Genomic DNA, 20,273 nt, shown 5'->3' on the forward strand with positions numbered 1-20,273 from the left:
CTACTTCTAATATGTAGTAAAACCCCTCCATCCAATTGGTAGGATTCCCAATTTCTGGGAATCGCAAGTGGAAAGAGGCTGTTGTGCTCAGATCCTGCCTTTCTTCAGGCTTCCCATAGCCAGTGCTTTTTTTCTGGGGGGCCACAGGGGTACACATACCCCTAAACATTTTGTGAATCTAACGGAAGAAGAAATTATTTTCCCCCCTGATTTGAACTATAAAATGGTGACTTTCTTGAGTCAAAATGACAGTACCCCTAAACGTATTTTTTTTAAAGCACTGCCCATAGCCATCTGCTCAACCACCTTGAGAACTGGATGCTGAACTCGAAGAGCCATTGGCTTTTCTTATGTTCTTAGCTTGACAGAGGCTACCAAGATGCTGAGGGTGGAAGCTTCGTAGTCTCTATAGGCCAGGGCTAAGGAACCTGTAACCCTTTGGGTGTTGCTGGTTTCCATTAGCCCTCACTAGCCTAGCCAAGGATAAGGGGTGGTGGTATTTGTAGGCCTGCGACACCTGGAAGTCCAAAGACCAAAACGCTCCTGAGGAAAATTGGTCACACCCTTCATATGTGACCTTAGGCGACTAAATAAATTATTCTGAGTTCAGTTAGTTAGAATGCAGAAGGCAATGCCGTCCTACCTCAAAAGATCCTTTGATGAGAACAGCATTAAAGATTTAAGGCATTTAGACACTTTAGTTAATAACAGCCACATACGTGTCGTTGACTAATTAGGTAGATCAAGCAGATAGGCCGACAGAATAAAGTAGTTACCTTGACAAAAAAAGGAAGGAAGGTTATCGCCGTGAAGGCTGAAAGCACTGCTTAATTGTTGCAATTAATATATTTATTGGAAATATAAAAATACAGAAGGTCAGTCTAAGTGATATGAGCCCTTTAGATTCAGACACTGGGCACAGCACATCCTGTTACATTTGTCTTATGGAATGAAGTGTGTGACTCCTTTCTCCAAATAGTAGCCCCATCAACACCTTTCAAGTTGTACAAATGGTTGTTCCCTAGTGCTTCTCCACATTGGTAAAAGTGACTTCTAAGATTCCCAAATAATAAGCGCTTTTCCCTAGTTGTACAGCCAAGGTAAAAGCACAATTCATATCCCAGAATTAATCTTTGTTGAGATCATATAATATTTAATTGGTTAATTAATCCATTAAATGCAAGGATGTTCATAGACTTTAAAAACGTTATTCAGCTGACAGAGCTAAGTATTAACTTCATCGCTATTTTTATATTACAGACTGGGCGAAGTGCTTGATTCATTCAAGTGTGGCCCTTAATCATTCCTCAATGAATACCAGTAACTCCTCCTATTTCCTCCAGGTGCAATAGATTATTTGACATGTTCTACTAGCATCTCATGCACTGAAGTCAGGATTACATCTTTGAATCCCTAGCCTCCACTTTTCAACTCTCAATTTGACATCTATGTGGTTGCATGGATAACAGCCCCATAACTTACGGAGTCACTGTTAAAACCATGTTTATGGAAGATAATCTTACTCGGCTATGAGTGATCGCCAAAGAAAGAAGTCAGACACCACAACTGATTCTGCAAGGCAGATGGATCCATGTCAGGAAAGCTCTGGAGCTAAATGTTCAACACAGGCACAGCCAACAGGATGCCATCCAGATATTGCTGGACTACAATTCAGATTATCCCTGACCACTAGCCATGCTAGTATTCACAGGAACTGTCGCGCAACAACACCCGAAGTACAGCATGTTGGCTATTCCTTATCTAACAACATAACTCTCCCCAGCAAGTGCAGTCACTTGTGGCAAAAACCTGAACATGTATTCTCCTATTCATATTTAAGCACCAGTTCAGCAGTTTTATGCAAGCAGACAAACAGCTGACCTTCAGGGTTGAAGTTAACGTCTATTTCTATGGTTAACTCCCATCCACTCGAATAGGCCTATTTATAATAGAAAGATGTTTCAAAGGTTTGAAATGTGCACAAGGTCATGTTAGTAGTGCTGCTAACAATTCCTCCTCCTTGCTATTGAATTAAGACCAAGAAGTCTCTTATCTCTTGTTATAAAACAATCAAAGCAGTCAGATACAGTAGTCAAGCCCTGAGATAAGCCTTGTCTTTCCACATAGGGCTTAAATGTGGGTTATATTAACAGAACTACGACTGCTGTTGCCATTATGTAAAAATGCATTCTTAAAAAATTACTAAGCCTTAAATTTCCATCCAATGTTTGTTTTGAGAAGTGCATCTTGGAAGAAATCAATTGTTTTGAAGGATAGCCTGACACACTTCCTCTGTGACTGGTGCCTTCAAAAGAAAGCCACTGATTTCTCACCTGTATGTATATTGCTGCCCTTTACCCGCCATGCACTATAGGTACAAGCATACATTTTTCTACAGATATGTGAATAATGTGGGTCCTCTGGTTGTCCCTTCAGATCATTAAAGATGCCTTGGGAGAGAAGCTAGCATGCTACTACAAGGCACCACAAACCCCAAAGGCAACAGATTCATTCCTTTCAACTTGGAGTGGTTTTATTTCTTTTGTTAATTGGGACGATGGTGAAACTTATGTTCCAGCCAGGTGTATACACAGATATGGAACTCATAAAATGTTCGTTTGGATTTGTAAACAGTATGCCAGAGTTGGGAGCTGAAACTTGTAAGGATAGGGAAGAACTCTGCTTGCCAGATGGAACAATCTCTCCTCTCCTTCCACTGTGTGCTATTCTCCTGACACCCCCTCCCCGAGCCAGTTGGGGGGGAACAGCAGGGGTGAGCGGGGAAACCCAACTGCGCTAGCAGAAATTATTGTGCAGGCTTCTGGTAGTGGGGATCATTAGCTGAATCCTGCTCATAGTTCCCAGGATGACTGAATGTTAAGAGAAATGCAAAAATATAATAACAAAAATCCTTCTCCTCACTTGCACCTGGGATTTGATGTTCTCATGCATCGTATTGTGTGATTACATTGTTTGGATATGTTTGTGATGTATATATTGTTTTGGAATGTTATTTGTTTTTTAAAATATGAGGTTTGTTAAATTATTGTTTTTTTAAATATGCCAGGCAGGTACACAAGTTCCCCTGATTTCATCTGTTTTTCTTCCAGACCAACAAATATAACCTGATTTTCTGCAAGTGCACATCATCCCAAAGGGAGTTTTTGAATTCTAAATGCAACCCCCCACTACTACGACTACAGTTTTCACATTTTTACAATAACACAGTTCAAACCTCCATGCCCCAACTGCCGCTGGTCTCTACAATATCCAGCTATGTTTCACAGCATCCCAAGTCTCAGGCCAATTATTCTTGGTTGGTTCACTGATTCTTTATTCTTTAGTCACGTGGTATACCACATGTTCCTTAAGCAAAAGCAGCACCTCTTATTCCTTTTATATATTTATATAATTTAGCCACCATTTCCTGTCCAAGCAACACACCAAATCAACTAACACTAACACCATAAAAGTATTACAGCTCATTAAAAGAAAATGGAGGATTCTTTTCCCCCAAATGGCTCTGGGTCGATGTGGTCTTAAAAGCAGACATTGATAATTAGCTGAAAAACCAATTTTGGGGAGTGGGAGATCTTTATTATTGACATTATGTTGAATTAATATTGAAATCATATTTTACAATCTAGTATTCATACAGCTACTGATTCAAACAACATTTTGGCCCATGGGTTCTCCTTTCACACACTACACTTGACAAGAAATCACATATAATTGATATAGAAATGAAATTCATAATAATAATAATAATCAAATCTGTCTATGCCGCCACAGTCCCTTTCTCTAGCAACCAAGAGCCTTGAACTCCTTGGAGAAAAAGGTGGGATATAAAAAATAAAAATAAAATAATCAATCAATCAATCAATCCAGGAGAGTCGTTTGAAGTGTGCAGTCTCCACCCATGCCTTGTTTGGCTTAGCACTCCAGCAAGGGCAGAGTGCTACAGATTACTGTCCTCAGTGGAAGCAGAAAACTTCCTTGACTAGCAGTTCCCCATTTGTCCAGGACGTATGTCTCCTTGGCTGCTCCCAATAATGCACAGATGCTTAGTGACTGGTATACAAGTGATTAGAGATATGTGATTGCTCTCTCTTGCCTCCAGCTGCTATACTGTATTAAGAGGAGATATCTGCATTACACCATCATTCCTCCATGTCAGCAATCTGCAGTCATGGCCTCGGGTGTATTCTGTGGTCACAAATAGAAGGGAGAGCATCTTGTGACACTCACTCTCATAGAAAACGTTGGTGAATCCCTCACATATGTGATAACTGAAAACAGCCCCCATCACCAGTGCCAGATTTACATATAAGCTGAACAAGCTGTAGCTTAGGGCCCCACTCTCTTGGGGCCCCCAAAAAAAATTAAATAGAAAAAAATTGGATGTACATTTCCAAAATATAAGATAATACAGCAACAGTGTTTTGTGTTGTGTAGGCTCCTATGATGTAAGTCATAGGCCCCGCCTGCTACCCTGCTCCCTAAAATATCACTGGTTTGCTCATTTCTATATATAGGGTGCCTGCATTCTGCATGGACTGGTTGCATGGCAACACATGCAAATGGCTTTAGATACCTATTAGGTCCATAAATTACCATATAGCATATATTCAACACAAAAAACAGCGACCATTTGTTGTTGACAAAGGACAGCTGGACATATAAAGGGCCCCATTCATTACCTTCAGTAGCTTAGGGCCTCATCAAACCTAAATCCGGCCCTGCCCATCACACACACACACACACACACACACACACACAAATATATACGAATAATGTCACCACTATGTTCCATGAAACTTTCTAAAGATAGTCTTAATAAGTACACAAGCTAAGAAAAGACGAGGAAGGTCCCGCCTGAGGACGTACCCAAAAATATCCCTGAGAAGACAGAAGAGAGAGAACTACCAACTTCATCTCATTGTCCTGTGCTCCAAATAAAGATACATCCAGTATCTGCCCTCTTTGTCACAACATAAGGGGGGGGGGGAGAGGAACTTAATGGGAAATCTAGTCCTAGTTGCTGCGTGGGCAAAGGATGACAGACAAATCTTATCAAAGATTTCTCATGTAAACTTGGAGCAAGTAGAGGGATAGACAGGGGAGAAGAATCTGTTTTAATGCCAAAATAGTATCTTTCTCCTAACCTTTGTCTTTATAACATTTTTTTCTTCCTTCATGGAGTCAACCCATATATTAGCTTAGAGGGCATGGTAAAAAAAAAAGACTGGCATGAATTAATGACCCCTTCAGATACCTCTTTGTTCTCACAGATAACGATTTTGCCTGTGGACAAAAAGAAAGTGTGAATCTCTATGAGGGTGTTTGGGGAAGGGTAGTGTGTCTATGGGTATGGCTGAATCTTGGACCTTCTGCATGTAAAGGCCCCCAGACAGCAGATATTATAGCATTTAATTTTCTAAACATTGTTTTTCTAAAGAATGTTTGGGAACAATATGCCTTCTTTCTAATTTGCCACCAACGACACATTGGGCTGTAACCATTGCTAGTCCTACTCAGAGTAGACCCACTGAAATTACTAGACATGTGTCTGGAGCCCTGGAGAAATGCTGCCAGTCAGTGCAAGCAAAGTGTCAGCATAAGACAACTTTTTATTTTCCTATGTTCAATGCATAGCCAACATTTGGATGGAAAATTGCTAGGGAACCCTGAGCACTCCACACTAAGGTCCTGTGGGGAGGGGGGGGTGAAGCCTAGGATATCAACGTACATTAACAAATAAATTTGCAGTCTCTCTCACAGATGCAGATGCCAGCAGCTGCTCAACAGCTGAACTGGAAACAACAACTCCTGCTGGGAATCACAGTTCACACTTTGCCTTCATACAGCCCTACCTCATATGCCACCACTAAGTGGCTCTGAAGTAGCTGTCCACTGTGCTACCTGGACAGCATCCAGCATGTCTTCCGACAATTGTTGAAAGCGTTTCCATTGGAATTAAGTTACAGACCGTACTGTTCTAATGCTATTATTATTGCAAAGCCATCAACCAAATAACAGAAGGCCATTCCAAGCTGCCGCTCTTACCTGACACAACGAGGACAACTTGGCAATAAATCCTCTCAGTTCCTTGGCAAGAGCCAGTCGGTGTCTCTCGTCTGCTTCCACCTCCCTGTTCACTCCTTATTTTAACCAACAATTGTGACATAAAGGAATTTCAGATAGATTGCACTAATCAGGTGGAATTGCATTTGATTGAAAATGGAGAAATTGCTACCAGTTCTATACGAAACAAAGAAAGATTGGCCTTCCCCCTCTTCGCTTTTCTGCTCAGTAGAATCTAGAGATTAAGTCAATGGACAAAAAAATCATCACGGGATGGGAGTGTATCTACCAAGCCCAACAAATAAACTGTAATTACTGATTAGGCATGTACAGGAAAGGCATACCCGACAAGAGGCTATTATTATTTTGTTGGACTTGTGTATTTATTATTTACTCAATAAATCTGTTAGATGCCTTTCAAAATGCCGTCCTACCCAAAGGCAGCTTGCAAGATCTGATGAAATCAGCTAAAAACATATACAATATCTCAATAATGCAGCATGCGATAATAAGCAGGAGTGAATGCACACCATCAATTTCAGCAAGTCACTCAACCTAGAGGCTAAAGCAGGCAAATCAGTAGAAAATGATACATAATCTAAAAGAAACGTAGGAGCAGATGGGGCTCATCAACCTGGAAAGATCGCCCGTCTAGCCTTGTGAGATATCTTTGGGAGAAGAAAAGGCTGAGGAGTAAACCCTACATAAATCCAGAGATTTAAGACAGTTGGATGGTGCCTCCTTCTGGCAAATCCTGCAGCCAAGCTGGTGCCAAACATATTACTCTGATTTCTTTTGGATCGCATCAGCAAGGCTGAGTGGCAGGTCTTGTCATCTGGGGAGCCCAGAAGCTCCATACACACTGCCCAGGCTTGCGCCCCAGGAAGTTACTTCAGTGCTGGTGACGCAGTGGTTTGACTTCACCTCTGGGTGCGCACTCCCACTGTCTCTCGAGACAGATGCCAACAAAAGAATTACGGAAGAAAAATGTTTCAAGGCCCACCTAAATGACAATAAGGAGGGGTTCAATCTGTCAATCGCATTTGCCGAGAGATGACATTCCAAAACTGAGAGGCCACAACTAAAAGGCCCTGTCTCACATGATGATCAACCAAAACTGACCTCCTTTCTATGTATGAATGTGTTTGGTGGCGGGCAGGAGTAGCTTCATCAAAACAAAAAAGAGTTGAGTGTCTGCTAGAGAAGTGCCACACACAAAGCTGCATAATATGCACTGCCAGTTAGCAATAAAACACCCAGAAGTGAAAAACTACTTAAAAGACTTTTGAAATATGTGGCTAAATGCTTTCTTTAAGCCCTTTTTTTCCTATAAAAGGATGAAGTGAATCTTCCAACACATTTTCAGTAATAAAAACTAAATAAATATCCCATTCATCACTTAAGATTCCATTTTAATTCTAGTAAGACAAAAAAGGTAGAAAAATACTATCCATTTCATCTGTTTATGAACTTAAATCTCAACCATTGCTGCACAGTATTATATTAGAATAGCAAAATACATTTAAGATGTGAAGTAGATTTATCATGACAATGGGCACAATTCCAGAAAACAGTGGAGTTAATTTAAATCACGTTGGTTTTCATAGAATCAAAGTATAACAAGTGTGAGTTGGATTGTTTGCAATCATTTACTAAAACTAGCTTCAGATTCAAGTGGAAGCTAATTGGTTGACAAATTGTACTGAAGCCTACTTTGTTTCGATGATCAGGCTTATAAGACAGTCGGAGAAAAACTGGGGGTGCCAGGAATCCCTTTAATGGGTGGAACTGGCAAGAGGAAGGATGATTGGGCCTGATGGAAGTGTATGATCACTGGTGAAACAAAGGGTGGGATTCAACTAACCAGTCCTGCTAGCAGAAGCTTCCACAAAGCACTCTCCCTCTCACAATATCTCTTCCCCCCCTCCAAATTGTCTGGGGGAGGGGCTGGAAGAACCCCCAGAACAGGATGCAGGGAGGAGGTGAGATCGCTTCACCAGGCAAGCAGAAATTCATGTGCTGATGGAGCAATCTCCTTAGCGCTGCACTGAATTCCTTCCAATGGGTTGCATCCAAGGCAAGGCCTAGCTTGCAGAAATATTACTCATTGAGGCACAATGGCCAGAATCAAAAGAAGAAACACGGAAGGTTATGCCTGTGTCATGCCAAATTTGCCAAGCTATCGTTTATCACAGGGTTGGTTCCCGACATAATACATTCCATTGAACATAAAGCCATAATAAAACAGAATACTTAAAACCAACCATTAATAAAATACAGCAGGGCAGGCAAACAAAACCCTGAAGCATTAAATAGCATCAGCTGATTTCCTCCAAAGGCTCACATGCCACCAATCTTCACACGCTGCCAGAGCCGTTTGCTGTTTTTTAAGCAACCAGCATGTCTCTGTGGCATTGGAAAATGGATGCAACAGAAAACGAGACTGCATGCATGGGCCTCCTCCCGAACGAGCCTGTTCCTCCTTAGACGCTGGCAAATTTTACAGTTCGGCATGTTACCTTGCAAGGGGTAGGCAACGTTCTTTTTCTCTTACCTGAATATGCCCAGTAAAGATCCCCGGATGCCTTCCGCCGCCGGATTTGCACTGAGCTGCCATGTCTGCTTTCATGCAGGGAGCCGTCATAACCTTCAGTCAAAGCTGAGGGGGGAAAGGAAGAAGCACAAGCTATTAGCCAAGTGACAGCCACTGACTGAAAATTAAATCATTTAGGCATTATTGGAATCATTAGATCATCAGATCAACAGCCTCTGTACAGCTGAAAATAACAGAACTCAAGGCACAGTTATTACGATGATGAATTAATCATCATATGACAGAGCTCCTTTCCCTGCCTGCCCCTTGCCAGACAAAACTTACTGGCAGACATGATACCTTCCGCAGATCGCCTTGACACAGCAGGATGAATAACCTGCTAGCAATAAAGCCACTCTCCTGACGAATACCAAAAAGGAAAAGAAAGAGAAGGAAAAGCTACTCTTAAGCAAAGTGACTTTGTGTGGGTCAATATGAATGCCACTCCGTCTCACACAGGCAGTAGACCCCAAGTATATGTGGGGACACGACGTGGGTGCGGCAGCTGGATAGCAACCTCCTATAACTTTAGGAAGCTGACCTCTCTGGATAGCAAACTCCTATAACTTTAGCAAGGGAGATCGTGAATGCAAGGGAGATCGTGAAACATACAGGAAATTGAATGCAGATTTCCAAAGAATAGCAAGGAGAGACAAGAAGACCTTCTTAAACAAGCAATGCAAAGAACTAGAGGAAAGCAATAGAATGGGAAGAACCAGAGATCTGTTCAAGAAAATTGGAGATATGAAAGGAACATTTCGTACAAAGGAACATTTCGTACAAAGGAACATTTCGTACAAAGGAACATTTCGTACAAAGATTTCCATAATAAAGGACAAAAGTGGAAAGGACCTAACAGAAGCAGAAGACATCAAGAAGAGGTGGCAAGAATACACAGAGGAATTATACCAGAAAGAAACGGATGTCTCATATACCCCAGGTAGTGTGGTTGCTGACCTTGAGCCAGACATCCTGGAGAGTGAAGTCAAATGGGCCTTAGAAAGCACTGCAAATAACAAGGCCAGTGGAAGTGATGGTATTCCAGCTGAACTATTTAAAATTTTAAAAGATGATGCTGTTAAGGTGCTACACTCAATATGCCAGCAAGTTTGGAAAACTCAGCAGTGGCCAGAAGATTGGAGAAGATCAGTCTACATCCCAATCCCAAAGAAGGACAGTGCCAAAGAATGCTCCAACTATCGCACAATTGCACTAATTTCTCACGCTAGCAAGGTTATGCTTAAAATTCTACAAGGAAGGCTCAAGCAGTATGTGGACCGAGAACTCCCAGAAGTGCAAGCTGGATTTAGAAGAGGCAGAGGAACCAGAGACCAAATTGCAAACATGCGCTGGATTATGGAGAAAGCTAGAGAGCTCCAGAAAGACATTTACTTCTGCTTCATTGACTATGCAAAAGCCTTTGACTGTGTCGACCATGACAAACTATGGCAAGTTCTTAAAGAAATGGGAGTGCCTGATCACCTCATCTGTCTCCTGAGAAATCTCTATGTGGGACAAGAAGCTACAGTTAGAACTGGATATGGAACAACTGACTGGTTCAAAATTGGGAAAGGAGTACGACAAGGCTGCATTTTGTCTCCCTGCTTATTTAACTTATATGCAGAATTCATCATGCGAAAGGCTGGGCTGGATGAATCCCTAGCCGGAATTAAGATTGCCGGAAGAAATATCAACAACCTCAGATATGCAGATGACACAACCTTGATGGCAGAAAGTGAGGAGGAATTAAAGAACCTTTTATTGAGGGTGAAAGAGGAGAGTGCAAAATATGGTCTGAAGCTCAACATCAAAAAAACGAAGATCATGGCTACTGGTCCCATCACCTCCTGGCAAATAGAAGGGGAAGAAATGGAGGCAGTGAGAGATTTTACTTTCTTGGGCTCCAGATGGTGCAGATGGTGACAGCAGCCACGAAATTAAAAGACGCCTGCTTCTTGGGAGAAGGGCAATGACAGGCCTAGACAGCATCTTGAGAAGTAGAGACATCACCTTGCCAACAAAGGTCCGTATAGTTAAAGCTATGGTTTTCCCAGTAGTGATGTATGGAAGTGAGAGCTGGACCATAAAGAAGGCTGATCGCCGAAGAATTGATGCTTTTGAATTCTGGTGCTGGAGGAGACTCTTGAGAGTCCCATGGACTGCAAGAAGATCAAACCTCTCCATTCTGAAGGAAATCAGCCCTGAGTGCTCACTGGAAGGACAGATTGTGAAGCTGAGGCTCCAGTACTTTGGCCACCTCATGAGAAGAGAAGACTCCCTGGAGAAGACCCTGATGTTGGGAAAGATGGAGGGCACAAGGAGAAGGGGGCGACAGAGGACGAGATGGTTGGATAGTGTTTTCGAGGTTACCAGCATGAGTCTGACCAAGCTGCGGGGGGTAGTGGAGGACAGGAGTGCCTGGCGTTCTCTGGTCCATGGGGTCACGAAGAGTCGGACACGACTAAACGACTAAACAACAACAACATAACTTTAGGAAGAGCATTTCTGTGTCCTCTGACCCAATGCCAACTTGATCTGCACTTTGGAGACATGTGTAACCTTGCCCAGACCCTGTACTAGTTACAGGACAGTCTGCTGCAAAGTCATACCACCACCACTGCAAAAGCATAATCGGTTTTCTTCCCACTCCTTCTCTCCAAATCAGTCTGCAGGGTCCAGTTTTCGAAGGACATCACCAGCAGGGTTAATGGGGCATTGAGGAATTGTCTGCTACTGCCAACCCCATAGGATTAAAGGGAGAAGAGGCCTGCACTGTGTTAGGTTTAGGGAAAGAAACAGACAAGAGCATAAGGATGGTAGCATTCCCTACAGCGACTGATCAGAAGGGCAAACCCAATAAATAGTCTTGCAGTGTGTCCTCCACAGCTAAAATCCTATAAGCCTCCCCTATTAAAGGGAAGCTATGGTGAATTTTCATATAGTCATTCATTTACATGAACACGCATTTAGAACTGCTTGCAGTTTTAAAGTGAGAAAGAGTTTATAAAATATAATCTATCAAGGAGGATGGAATAGCAAGCCTCAAGTGCTAGCCATTATAGAAAGGTGCTTTCCCCCCCCACTTTTAGTGGGTTGTGTGTTTTTTAAAAAATGAGGCATTCTGTTGCTGATCTGCTTCTGTTCGTTGACAAGATTTTTGAGACCTTCTTAAAAAAAACAAAGGGCAAGTTTGCCTTCAAGAATTAAATAAACCGGATTCATCAGTAACAAAAAATAAACTAAGGAAACTTGCTGCATTGTTCCTTCTGCGCTTCACTGCAGTTTCCTTGGGCTTTTTGTTTAAAACTTAGTATGTTTTATTTTCTTTTAAATTAGAACCCCACATTTGTGGAGCTGCTTTAGGCATGCAAATCTTTGTTTATTGCTTCTATACACTTGGCTGAACAAAACTAGAGGTGTAGGGCTTCCGAAAAGGCAGAATCCCGGCTTGAAAACAGAAAGCAGCTCCCTCTCACAATAAGCACACACACACACATATCCAAGGCTGAATTGTGCAAACAAAATGAACCGAAATGTGTTTGGTTGTTGTTTTAAATGAAAAGGAACAGAGAATTATCAATGCATTAAAGAAGGACCAGGGTGGACAAAGTCCTACTCAGAATCAATCACTACCTCTGTTAGCTAAGTAGGTATGTGTTGTGTAGAGGTGCTGGGAGAGGGGGGCAAAACTGAAGAAAGGGGAAGAAGTAGTAGATTCCTATGGCTAGGAGCTCTCCCCATCCCCAGTATAAGTTTTTTAAATACACTCTCTAAGTTCCTTGATGGGCCAGCAGCTTGACTCCCTGCTTGCCTCCTGGTGGAGCTACCTGCCTGGGTCGGACATTTTACCTCCATATGGTCTACCTTCTCATGTTCCTATAAACTGGAGATATGAGGCAAAGCCAGGGCAAGGGTTTACAGGTAGACAAGCTTTATCTCCCCTCTGGCTCGTCATCTTCACATCAAATTCAAGCAAACTACCAAGGAATGTGACGTGAACATGCTCCTGTCACACCGACAAAAGGAAAACGATGCAACCTGGCATGTAAAATGGCTGCCACTTTTCGGAGAAAGGGGAAATGCAGCGGCTAATAATTCCTTAGTCACAGGCCCTCCAAAAGACATTTCAGTGGCACAAGGGTAAAGAGAACAGGTTTAAACAGTTTATAGATTCTGAGGAGAAAACACTCCCGTCAGCACTCAAAATTTAATCAATTGTAAAATCCTTTGTACTCAGGAGCCTGAGTAGTCAAAGAATGGCAGCATGGCAATTCTATGGTATGGCTATGAATCATGCTATTGATTTCCAGTATCTTCTGTGCAGAAAATTAAATTATGCAAATCCAGGCCTTTATGAATCCTTTACTTTAGTGGTGTGAAATTGAGCACTTGCTTAAGTCAGCATCTTATTTATGCAATTAAAAATTTGACGCTCTTCTGAAAATGTGCAGTTTCACTCTCCTCTCCATAGACTCCTGTAACAACAATAAATCTAAGTTTATAACAGGTAAGCAGCTGTAATACACAAGGATGCTATACTGCCAAAGGGTTTGTTCTCTCTCCCTCTCTCCCACTCACACACACACAGAAACTACAGGACTGGTGGGGCAGGCTGGAATTTTCCTCTAATGCATTTTCTATAAGTGTTCAACAAAATGTATATATTATGTACCAAAACAGCACACTGTTGAGTTTTGTGCGAACCAGGCCACTGTCTCTTCTGTCAGATGCTTCCACTTCCATCAAATACACCCACATTTATCAATTACCATCCTTTCCGAAAACTCTCTACTGGAAATATTCATCATCATCATCAAACCTTTTATTGGCAACACATACAAACATCCACGGCGACACCCAGGGCGGTTCCTTCGCCCCGCCGATGCCGCCTGTGAGAAAGGGCGAGGCCTTTCCCTCCGGGCCCGATCCTGAGACTTCTCCTCAGGTGCCTTGCGGCGGGGCGTGTATGTGAATGGTAGGGGGGGGGAGGAGGAAGAAGAGGTGGAGGCGGCCATTCCTTTTCCTGCCTCCTTCTCCTCCCTCTCACAGCCGGGTCTGGAGTGTCAGGCATGCAGCAAGGCAGGCAGGGGCCGTTTAAGTCACCTCACGCTGCCTGCCGCCGCCTGGCCCTGCACAACCGAGCGGAGGCGAGGAGGAGGACGGCGGCGAGGGGCCTCTGCTGCTGCCCCGGCCGCGGGTGCTGTCTGAAAGTTCCAGAAATCTCCCACTTTCAAGAAAGATGAGATTTTGGTACTGCACAGCGGTGGCACTTATTAGTCTGCTGTTCTTCTGGATCCCATCCTCAATGTGCTGCAACAAGGCTCTCTGTGCAAGTGATGTCAGCAAGTGCTTAATACAGGAGCTGTGTCAATGGCGGCCTGTTGAAGGGAACCGTTCCTGCTGCAAGGTGCGCATGTGGTGTCTGGGCACACTGTGGGATGAGTGCTGTGACTGTGTTGGTATGCGCAACCCTCGCAATTATAGCGACACACCTCCCACGTCCAAGAGCACCGCTGAGGAACTGCACAGGCCTATCACTTCTCTTTTCTAAGCGCTTAAAGAAGGGGACACCCAGCTGCACTGGAATACTGGAAATATTGTACTGAAGCTTATGTGGAACAATAGATCCCCTCACATTTCAAAGGCTGAAGTAGTTTTCTCATGCCCAATTTCCCCTTATTCTAATCAACATTAAATGTCAGATCCAACACACCGTCTAAAATGACTCTGTCTTATGTCACACGTCTATAGTCAGCAGAAGCGGTGAAATTTTAAACTGTTTATTTAACATTCTAATTGGCTTCCCATTTGCTTCATCTCATATTAACATTTTCAATCAAATGCATTTGATAAGTGGCCCTCAAAGGTACAATAAGGCAATTCCTCCCTGAATATCTTTGCTGACATTTGGAGTTCCTGCTGAAAAAACCCATATTCAGAAATTGGTTTCTCCACGCACATCTATTCTGCATATAAACAAAAAATAAATAAAAAAATGCATGTCTGATATTTTACATGTTGTTATTCAAACACTATCAATTACTCATTAGTGTAAAGGCAAAATAAAACCTCAAGCTGATCACTCAAGCTTTACTGTTAAATGATTTCACAATTCATTCTTGATGTTAGATTCACTCCCACCTACAATTCCTGCCAAACTGTACTTGAAATGATACCTTACTTAGAATAATTGCACTGATAGAATTAAATAGATTCTTAAGCCAATTTAGAAACGTAACACAGGCATTTTGCACCAGTTAAATCACTGGTCTCTGCACACACCTCTAGCACCAGTAACCTTACATGTCATTATGAATTAAACCTGCATAACGTAACTGAATTTACCAGCATAAACACCAATTGTGGTTGGCATTTAGATCAGAGTAGCATCAGCATAATTGCATAAAGTATTTAATTTCTGCCCCACACCCATATTTATGGCACAGCATATAATTTCAGACTTACCACCCTTGCAGCTACTCTTTAAATAAACATACACAAGATGTGTGCTTTTGCTAGAGGCACATTTTATCAGCAATAGTATCTGGGCATGTAAGTGGTTTTAACACCCTTACTTTAGCTTGGCTCACAGAAATCACTTATTTGTGTATGCGATTTTGAAAACTGCTTCAAAGAGAGATCAAATCATATCTCCTGGAACAGGGAAACAACAACCCATTTTCTTTTAAATCCTGAGTCCAGGCAAAGGGTGAGATTAGCTGCAGAGTAAGGATTTGGCCAAATTGGGACCCCCTTATGCGATTGAAATATCTGGCATGTCCTACTGTGAAATGTGTGCCAGTCTTGTTCTCTGCTCTGAACTATTTTCTAAACCCTACAGTTAACATTAATGTAAGAGAGCCATCCTTACGTTAAAACGACAGTGCCACCTCTGAAGAGGCAGGAAAATAGAAAATACAGCATGGTGTATATACAACATTTAAAAAAACAAAAAACAGAACAATGTTCAAGGAGAAGCAAGAGAATGCAGTTTAAACATTGTGCAGGCTTGTTCACTACCCCCAATATTTTACTCAGGAGGCTGTCAGGAGCTGTGCTTCTCCCTGATCCACATAAAAAAGTAGGATTGCCCCGCTTTGTTTGCTACCATCTACGCACCGTTAGAGGAAAGGGAAAAGGGGATATGATATGAAAAGCAGAAGGCTGCTTCTGATCTCACCATGGGCAGAATCTTGCAGGCATGGGGTCTAAACAGACCCCATGCATTTGTCTTTATCAAACGGTGTGCATGAGTAATGGCAAAAGGGTCAGTGCAAGGTATGAAGTCCCAGAATATGGTTCAGGATAACGGCCCCTCACCCCAGCTCATTGAAGGAGCACAGCAGGGTCCAGGAAGAGGAGAGGAAGTTCCAGTGCCTAGTTCCATTTTGAAGTTCATAACAGTAAATGCTTTTTGTAACCTACACATACATAATATATATTCATAAATACTGGACCACAAAAAACAAGGCATTTTGTTCCATGGCTCATTTTTTTATTTTAGTCACAGAGTTTGGGGGTGAAGGATTCAGTTTAAGAGAGCAGAGACTTAAACTTAGGTTTCACTTTAAATCAGGCTATTTTTAAAGAGCATGGATGAAATTGGAAAATGTTAAAACCTCATTTTAATTAAAATCATTTTTGCTTTTAAAAAATGCATTTTATCCGTCGTGGTGGCATTACCTAATTTTTATATTGAAATGTTTTGACTCTCACTGACATGAACAGAAAAATCAAAAGGGCTAGATTGCTGGTGATTAGAATGCTTCAAAATGATGGGGAGGTTGGAATCCTGTTTTGATTTGTACTTAGGATAGTAGTCCAGCATTTGAGGCAAGAGACCCTGTTCACATAAATGGAAAGGAAGAAGTAGCATCTAAGAACTGAATTTGTACTCATCGCCCACACTTTGAGCTGCTTATATGAAGGGTGCACTTGTCTCAATTTTATTCAGGCTGAGGAAATGCTCCCTGTGACTTCGCTGCCCTAGATCAAGACAATTTCACTGGCCAACCAACCTGCCTGCACACTGTGCCTCTTGTGATGTCATCCTTCTTAGAACTATAACTGAACAATGATGTAACAGGTCCGCCATAAGAAAATCTCTTTTGGCAGATCAACTGAGGTTTCTTCTGGCCTTCCTGGGAATTGGTTCAGTTTGTTCCAAACAGTGTTTGAAGTAGAGACTGAGCAAAAGGATGTGACAGATGATGGTCTAGAGAACCAAAAAGTGCCAAAAGAGGCTTCAAAGCTGGCGGAACTGTCTTTGGAGCCTTGGACTGATGTCAAGACTCCATTTCAAGAACATCAAGGCCAGTCTTATCCTGCTAAGCAGTCCAATAATGCAGACGTCTGCAGTTGGCCAAAACACTGGCACTGCCAGCAGATACGGCCTTTTTCACAACAAGCCAATGAGCTTGGAAAGGGGCATGGCTGGCGAGATTATGGAGGACTTATCCAGCCACAACCTAGTTCTCAACATGTGGGGTACTATGTAGAGGATGCATTTGTGAATCATATGTTATAAGTTGCTGTAAAAAAGCAGAGAAAACTCACCCAGTGTTTCACATCCATGGAAACCAGAAGCCCAAATTCAAGGCACAAATGGAAAGCCAACGATTTCAAAAGAGAAGCTTCAAAACCAGATGTCAGAAAGGCCCTGCTCAATATAACAAATATACTTGCTCAACGTAGCTGCCGATTTTGCCCGCTTTCTAACTTTGGAAGAAGTAAGAAACTAAGAATTGGGATCAAAGCCAGGAGCTTGAGAAAGCATTGAAAGCCAGCGCTCAATGAAGTCTGGTGATGCCTTGGTAAGACACGCATTTCTCTGCATGAGCGATTCTCCCTCCTGAATTTTGAAGACAAAACTGAATGTTTAAGAAATAGTCAGTGTAAGCTACATCAGTGCTAAGGATTTTTTCCAAGGCTGCTCCACTACATTCAGCTTAATTTCACAATAAAGTTTTAATTGTAAAACTAATAATATTGGAAGGGTTTTAAAAGAATCCTAACAACTCAAGAGTAATTTATTTGATGATTATCTTGCCATTTCGATACAGAATAATTCCATATTCTCTGCACCTCCATTCCTTATCTATCTATCTATCTATCTATCTATCTATCTATCTATCTATCTGTGGAGCTTAGCTCTGGTGGTTAGAGCATGGTGCTGATAACACCAAGGTTGTAGGTTCAATCCCCAAATGGGACAGCTAAATATTCCTGCATTGCAATGGGTTGGACTAGATGATCCTCAGGGTCTCTTCCAAGTCTACAATTCTATGAAATGCCTCCACATATTCCTATCGCCATCTCCTGCTTGGATTTCTAAAACAGATTTTTTAGGGGGAGTCCCTATATGCGTGCAGAAGCATCGCTCATTAGTTCCACTCATTGTGCACAACATAAGACATATTTTTTTTATATAATAACCCCCTCCCCATAAGAAATACAAAAATGTCCCAAACCAAGGGTTTTTTTATTCATTATGAGTGGCTGTAGAGTTCTTCCACCAACAACAAAAATGTATGCAACTCTAGCAGAATAAGTCTCAATCCTCTTGTCACCATCATTTGTCAAAGAGCCTGCTCCCTCTGGAACAGCAAGGAGGCTAAGACACATCACCTAAACTTTGCAGAAACCCAGAAGACAATGGTTTCCTTAAGTGTCCTTCTCTCAAGTTTCTTCCATAAGATAAGTACATTGCAAGTATCACTATTCTGTGAATATGCTAAACCTGAGAAATTCAGGCTCTTGATTGAACGGATACTGACTGATGCTAGCCCCCCCCCCCACATCCCCACCCCAGGACGTCCCAGAACATAAAAATAACTAGTTTTGAACAAAGACTGTCAATTCCTGCCCAAACTGAGCCCGCACTGTTGGCATGCTAAGAAATACAGGTCCTCGTAAGTCGCTGGAACTGATTTTAGGATCTCAATCCAGCATAAGGGCTTGTTAGAAAACACTGTTTTCTTTCAATGCAACTTTGCTCTTGAATCTCCAACAGTCATATTAAATGACCATCATCTAGACCTGGTTAGAACAATTTAAGAACGCGACATTCAAATCAGCTAGTACACATTAGGGTCAAGGGCATGTGTAAAAGAGGCACCTCTCAGTGCTCCTACTTCCCAAGGCAGGCAATTAACAAAGAGCCTAAATCTGCTACTCCCTAAACATAACACTGAGAAAACCTAGGGTTTGTTGGGGTTTCCTGTCTTCTGTTTTTTTTTTAAAACCTATAAAAATCTTTGCACACCATTACAAGGGAACCACCCTTTTCCAGCACATGTACAAGCTGTACTTTTCTGTGTATAAGACTATGTTTTTTTTCTTTAAAAATCATGCGAAAAAGTGGGGGTCGTCTTATGCATGGGTAGTGCCTAGGGTGGACGTTTGATTGGTTGCTGCTGAGGCTGTCAGCGGCTGTGGTGCGTGTTATTGGTTGCTGCGTCAATGGGTGGTGTTGATTGGCTGATGCTCCGGCAGTTGTGTGGGCAATTGGCATCTTCTGCTGGCGATGGGACAGACAGGAGGTTGATTTAGCAACGTGTATGGCTGAGCGATTTTCGGCAATCCCCACCCACCCAAAAAAGCTCAACAACCCTGGGTAATCCTCCACAAAAAAGCTAAACAACTCTGTGCCATCTCCCCCCATTTTCTTAAATTTGAGTCCCCCAAAATAGGGGGCGTCTTATACATGGGGTTGTCTTATAGACAGAAAAGTACGGTGTGTGCAGGCTTCTCTCCCTATTCTTATACAAACCTAAACAGGTACAAAGTTGTGTGGCAAACCACTGCCTGCTGAATAGACAGGAGCCCATTAGCAGGTCTTAGCTGTCCCCTCTGCACTGTGCTGTCATGTTAACAAGGGGCAGAACAAGAAGGCTGGAAGTGGACCTTGGTAAGTTACATAATAGTGCCTTCCCTAGAAAGCATCTCTCTCAAATGTCCTTCAATGTAAGGAAAATACAGCCTTTGGCAGATTTCTGACAGAGAAATTGAAGGGGCTGTGAGGTGTTTGAGTGAGTACCGTTTTCCAAGGTCAAACACATAAGTCAGCCCAGTTTAAAACACACATTCAAAACCTCAATTATTAGAGAGAGAGAGAGAGAGAGAGAGAGAGATGGAATTTACATGCTTTCTGTTGTAACTCATTGCACATTGCTCCCCTTAACTGCATTTTATAATTTTTCGTTGCAGGCAGCATCCAACGAAACAGTTCCACTTTCGGCTGCGCAAAGGAACTTCCTCTCCCTCTCCTCTGGTCCCTGCTAAATCTGCTCCGGAGTGTTGAAGGAACCCACAGAACATATTTAGGGAGCGTGAAGGGAAGAACACTCCAAAAGTGTTTGAACCATTAGAAACTGTTTAGTTGGAAAACACCCCCTTTTTCCCCAGAATGTGGGGGACCGAGAGTCATTTTGTGAATAAATTCTAATCATTATCAAGATTTCCCAGATTTATCAAACCATTAACAAGGTCTTTTACACCTCCACCTTGTGGTTATCTGAAACTTAGGTACCCCTGCCCATACGGGCCAGTCTTGCCAGACTCTAGGGTTGTGCGCTCATCTCACTCTAGAGGCCGG

General features: G+C 42.3%; 1 protein-coding gene and 1 long non-coding RNA gene across 5 annotated transcripts in view; one reads left to right on the forward strand and one right to left on the reverse strand.

Moving 5' to 3' along the window:
- PTPRG (protein tyrosine phosphatase receptor type G) overlaps window positions 1-20,273 on the reverse strand; it is a 559,059-nt gene that overhangs the window by 428,846 nt on the left and 109,940 nt on the right. For 3 of the 4 annotated variants that reach the window (XM_079957946.1, XM_079957945.1, XM_079957948.1), the window contains exon 2: window positions 8,639-8,743. In XM_079957946.1, coding sequence (XP_079814072.1) covers window positions 8,639-8,743 — 105 coding nt within the window. Of the gene's footprint in view, window positions 1-8,638; window positions 8,744-8,962; window positions 8,988-20,273 lie in introns of those variants that run through there. The other variant, XM_079957947.1, reaches the window with a different exon arrangement.
- On the forward strand, window positions 16,598-20,135 carry LOC307209165. Its single transcript, XR_013835366.1, has 2 exons — window positions 16,598-17,490; window positions 19,886-20,135. It is a non-coding gene; the product is annotated as an uncharacterized lncRNA (long non-coding RNA).

Source organism: Podarcis cretensis (genome assembly GCF_951804945.1).
Source record: "Podarcis cretensis genome assembly, chromosome: 2".
NCBI lineage: Eukaryota > Metazoa > Chordata > Lepidosauria > Squamata > Lacertidae > Podarcis > Podarcis cretensis.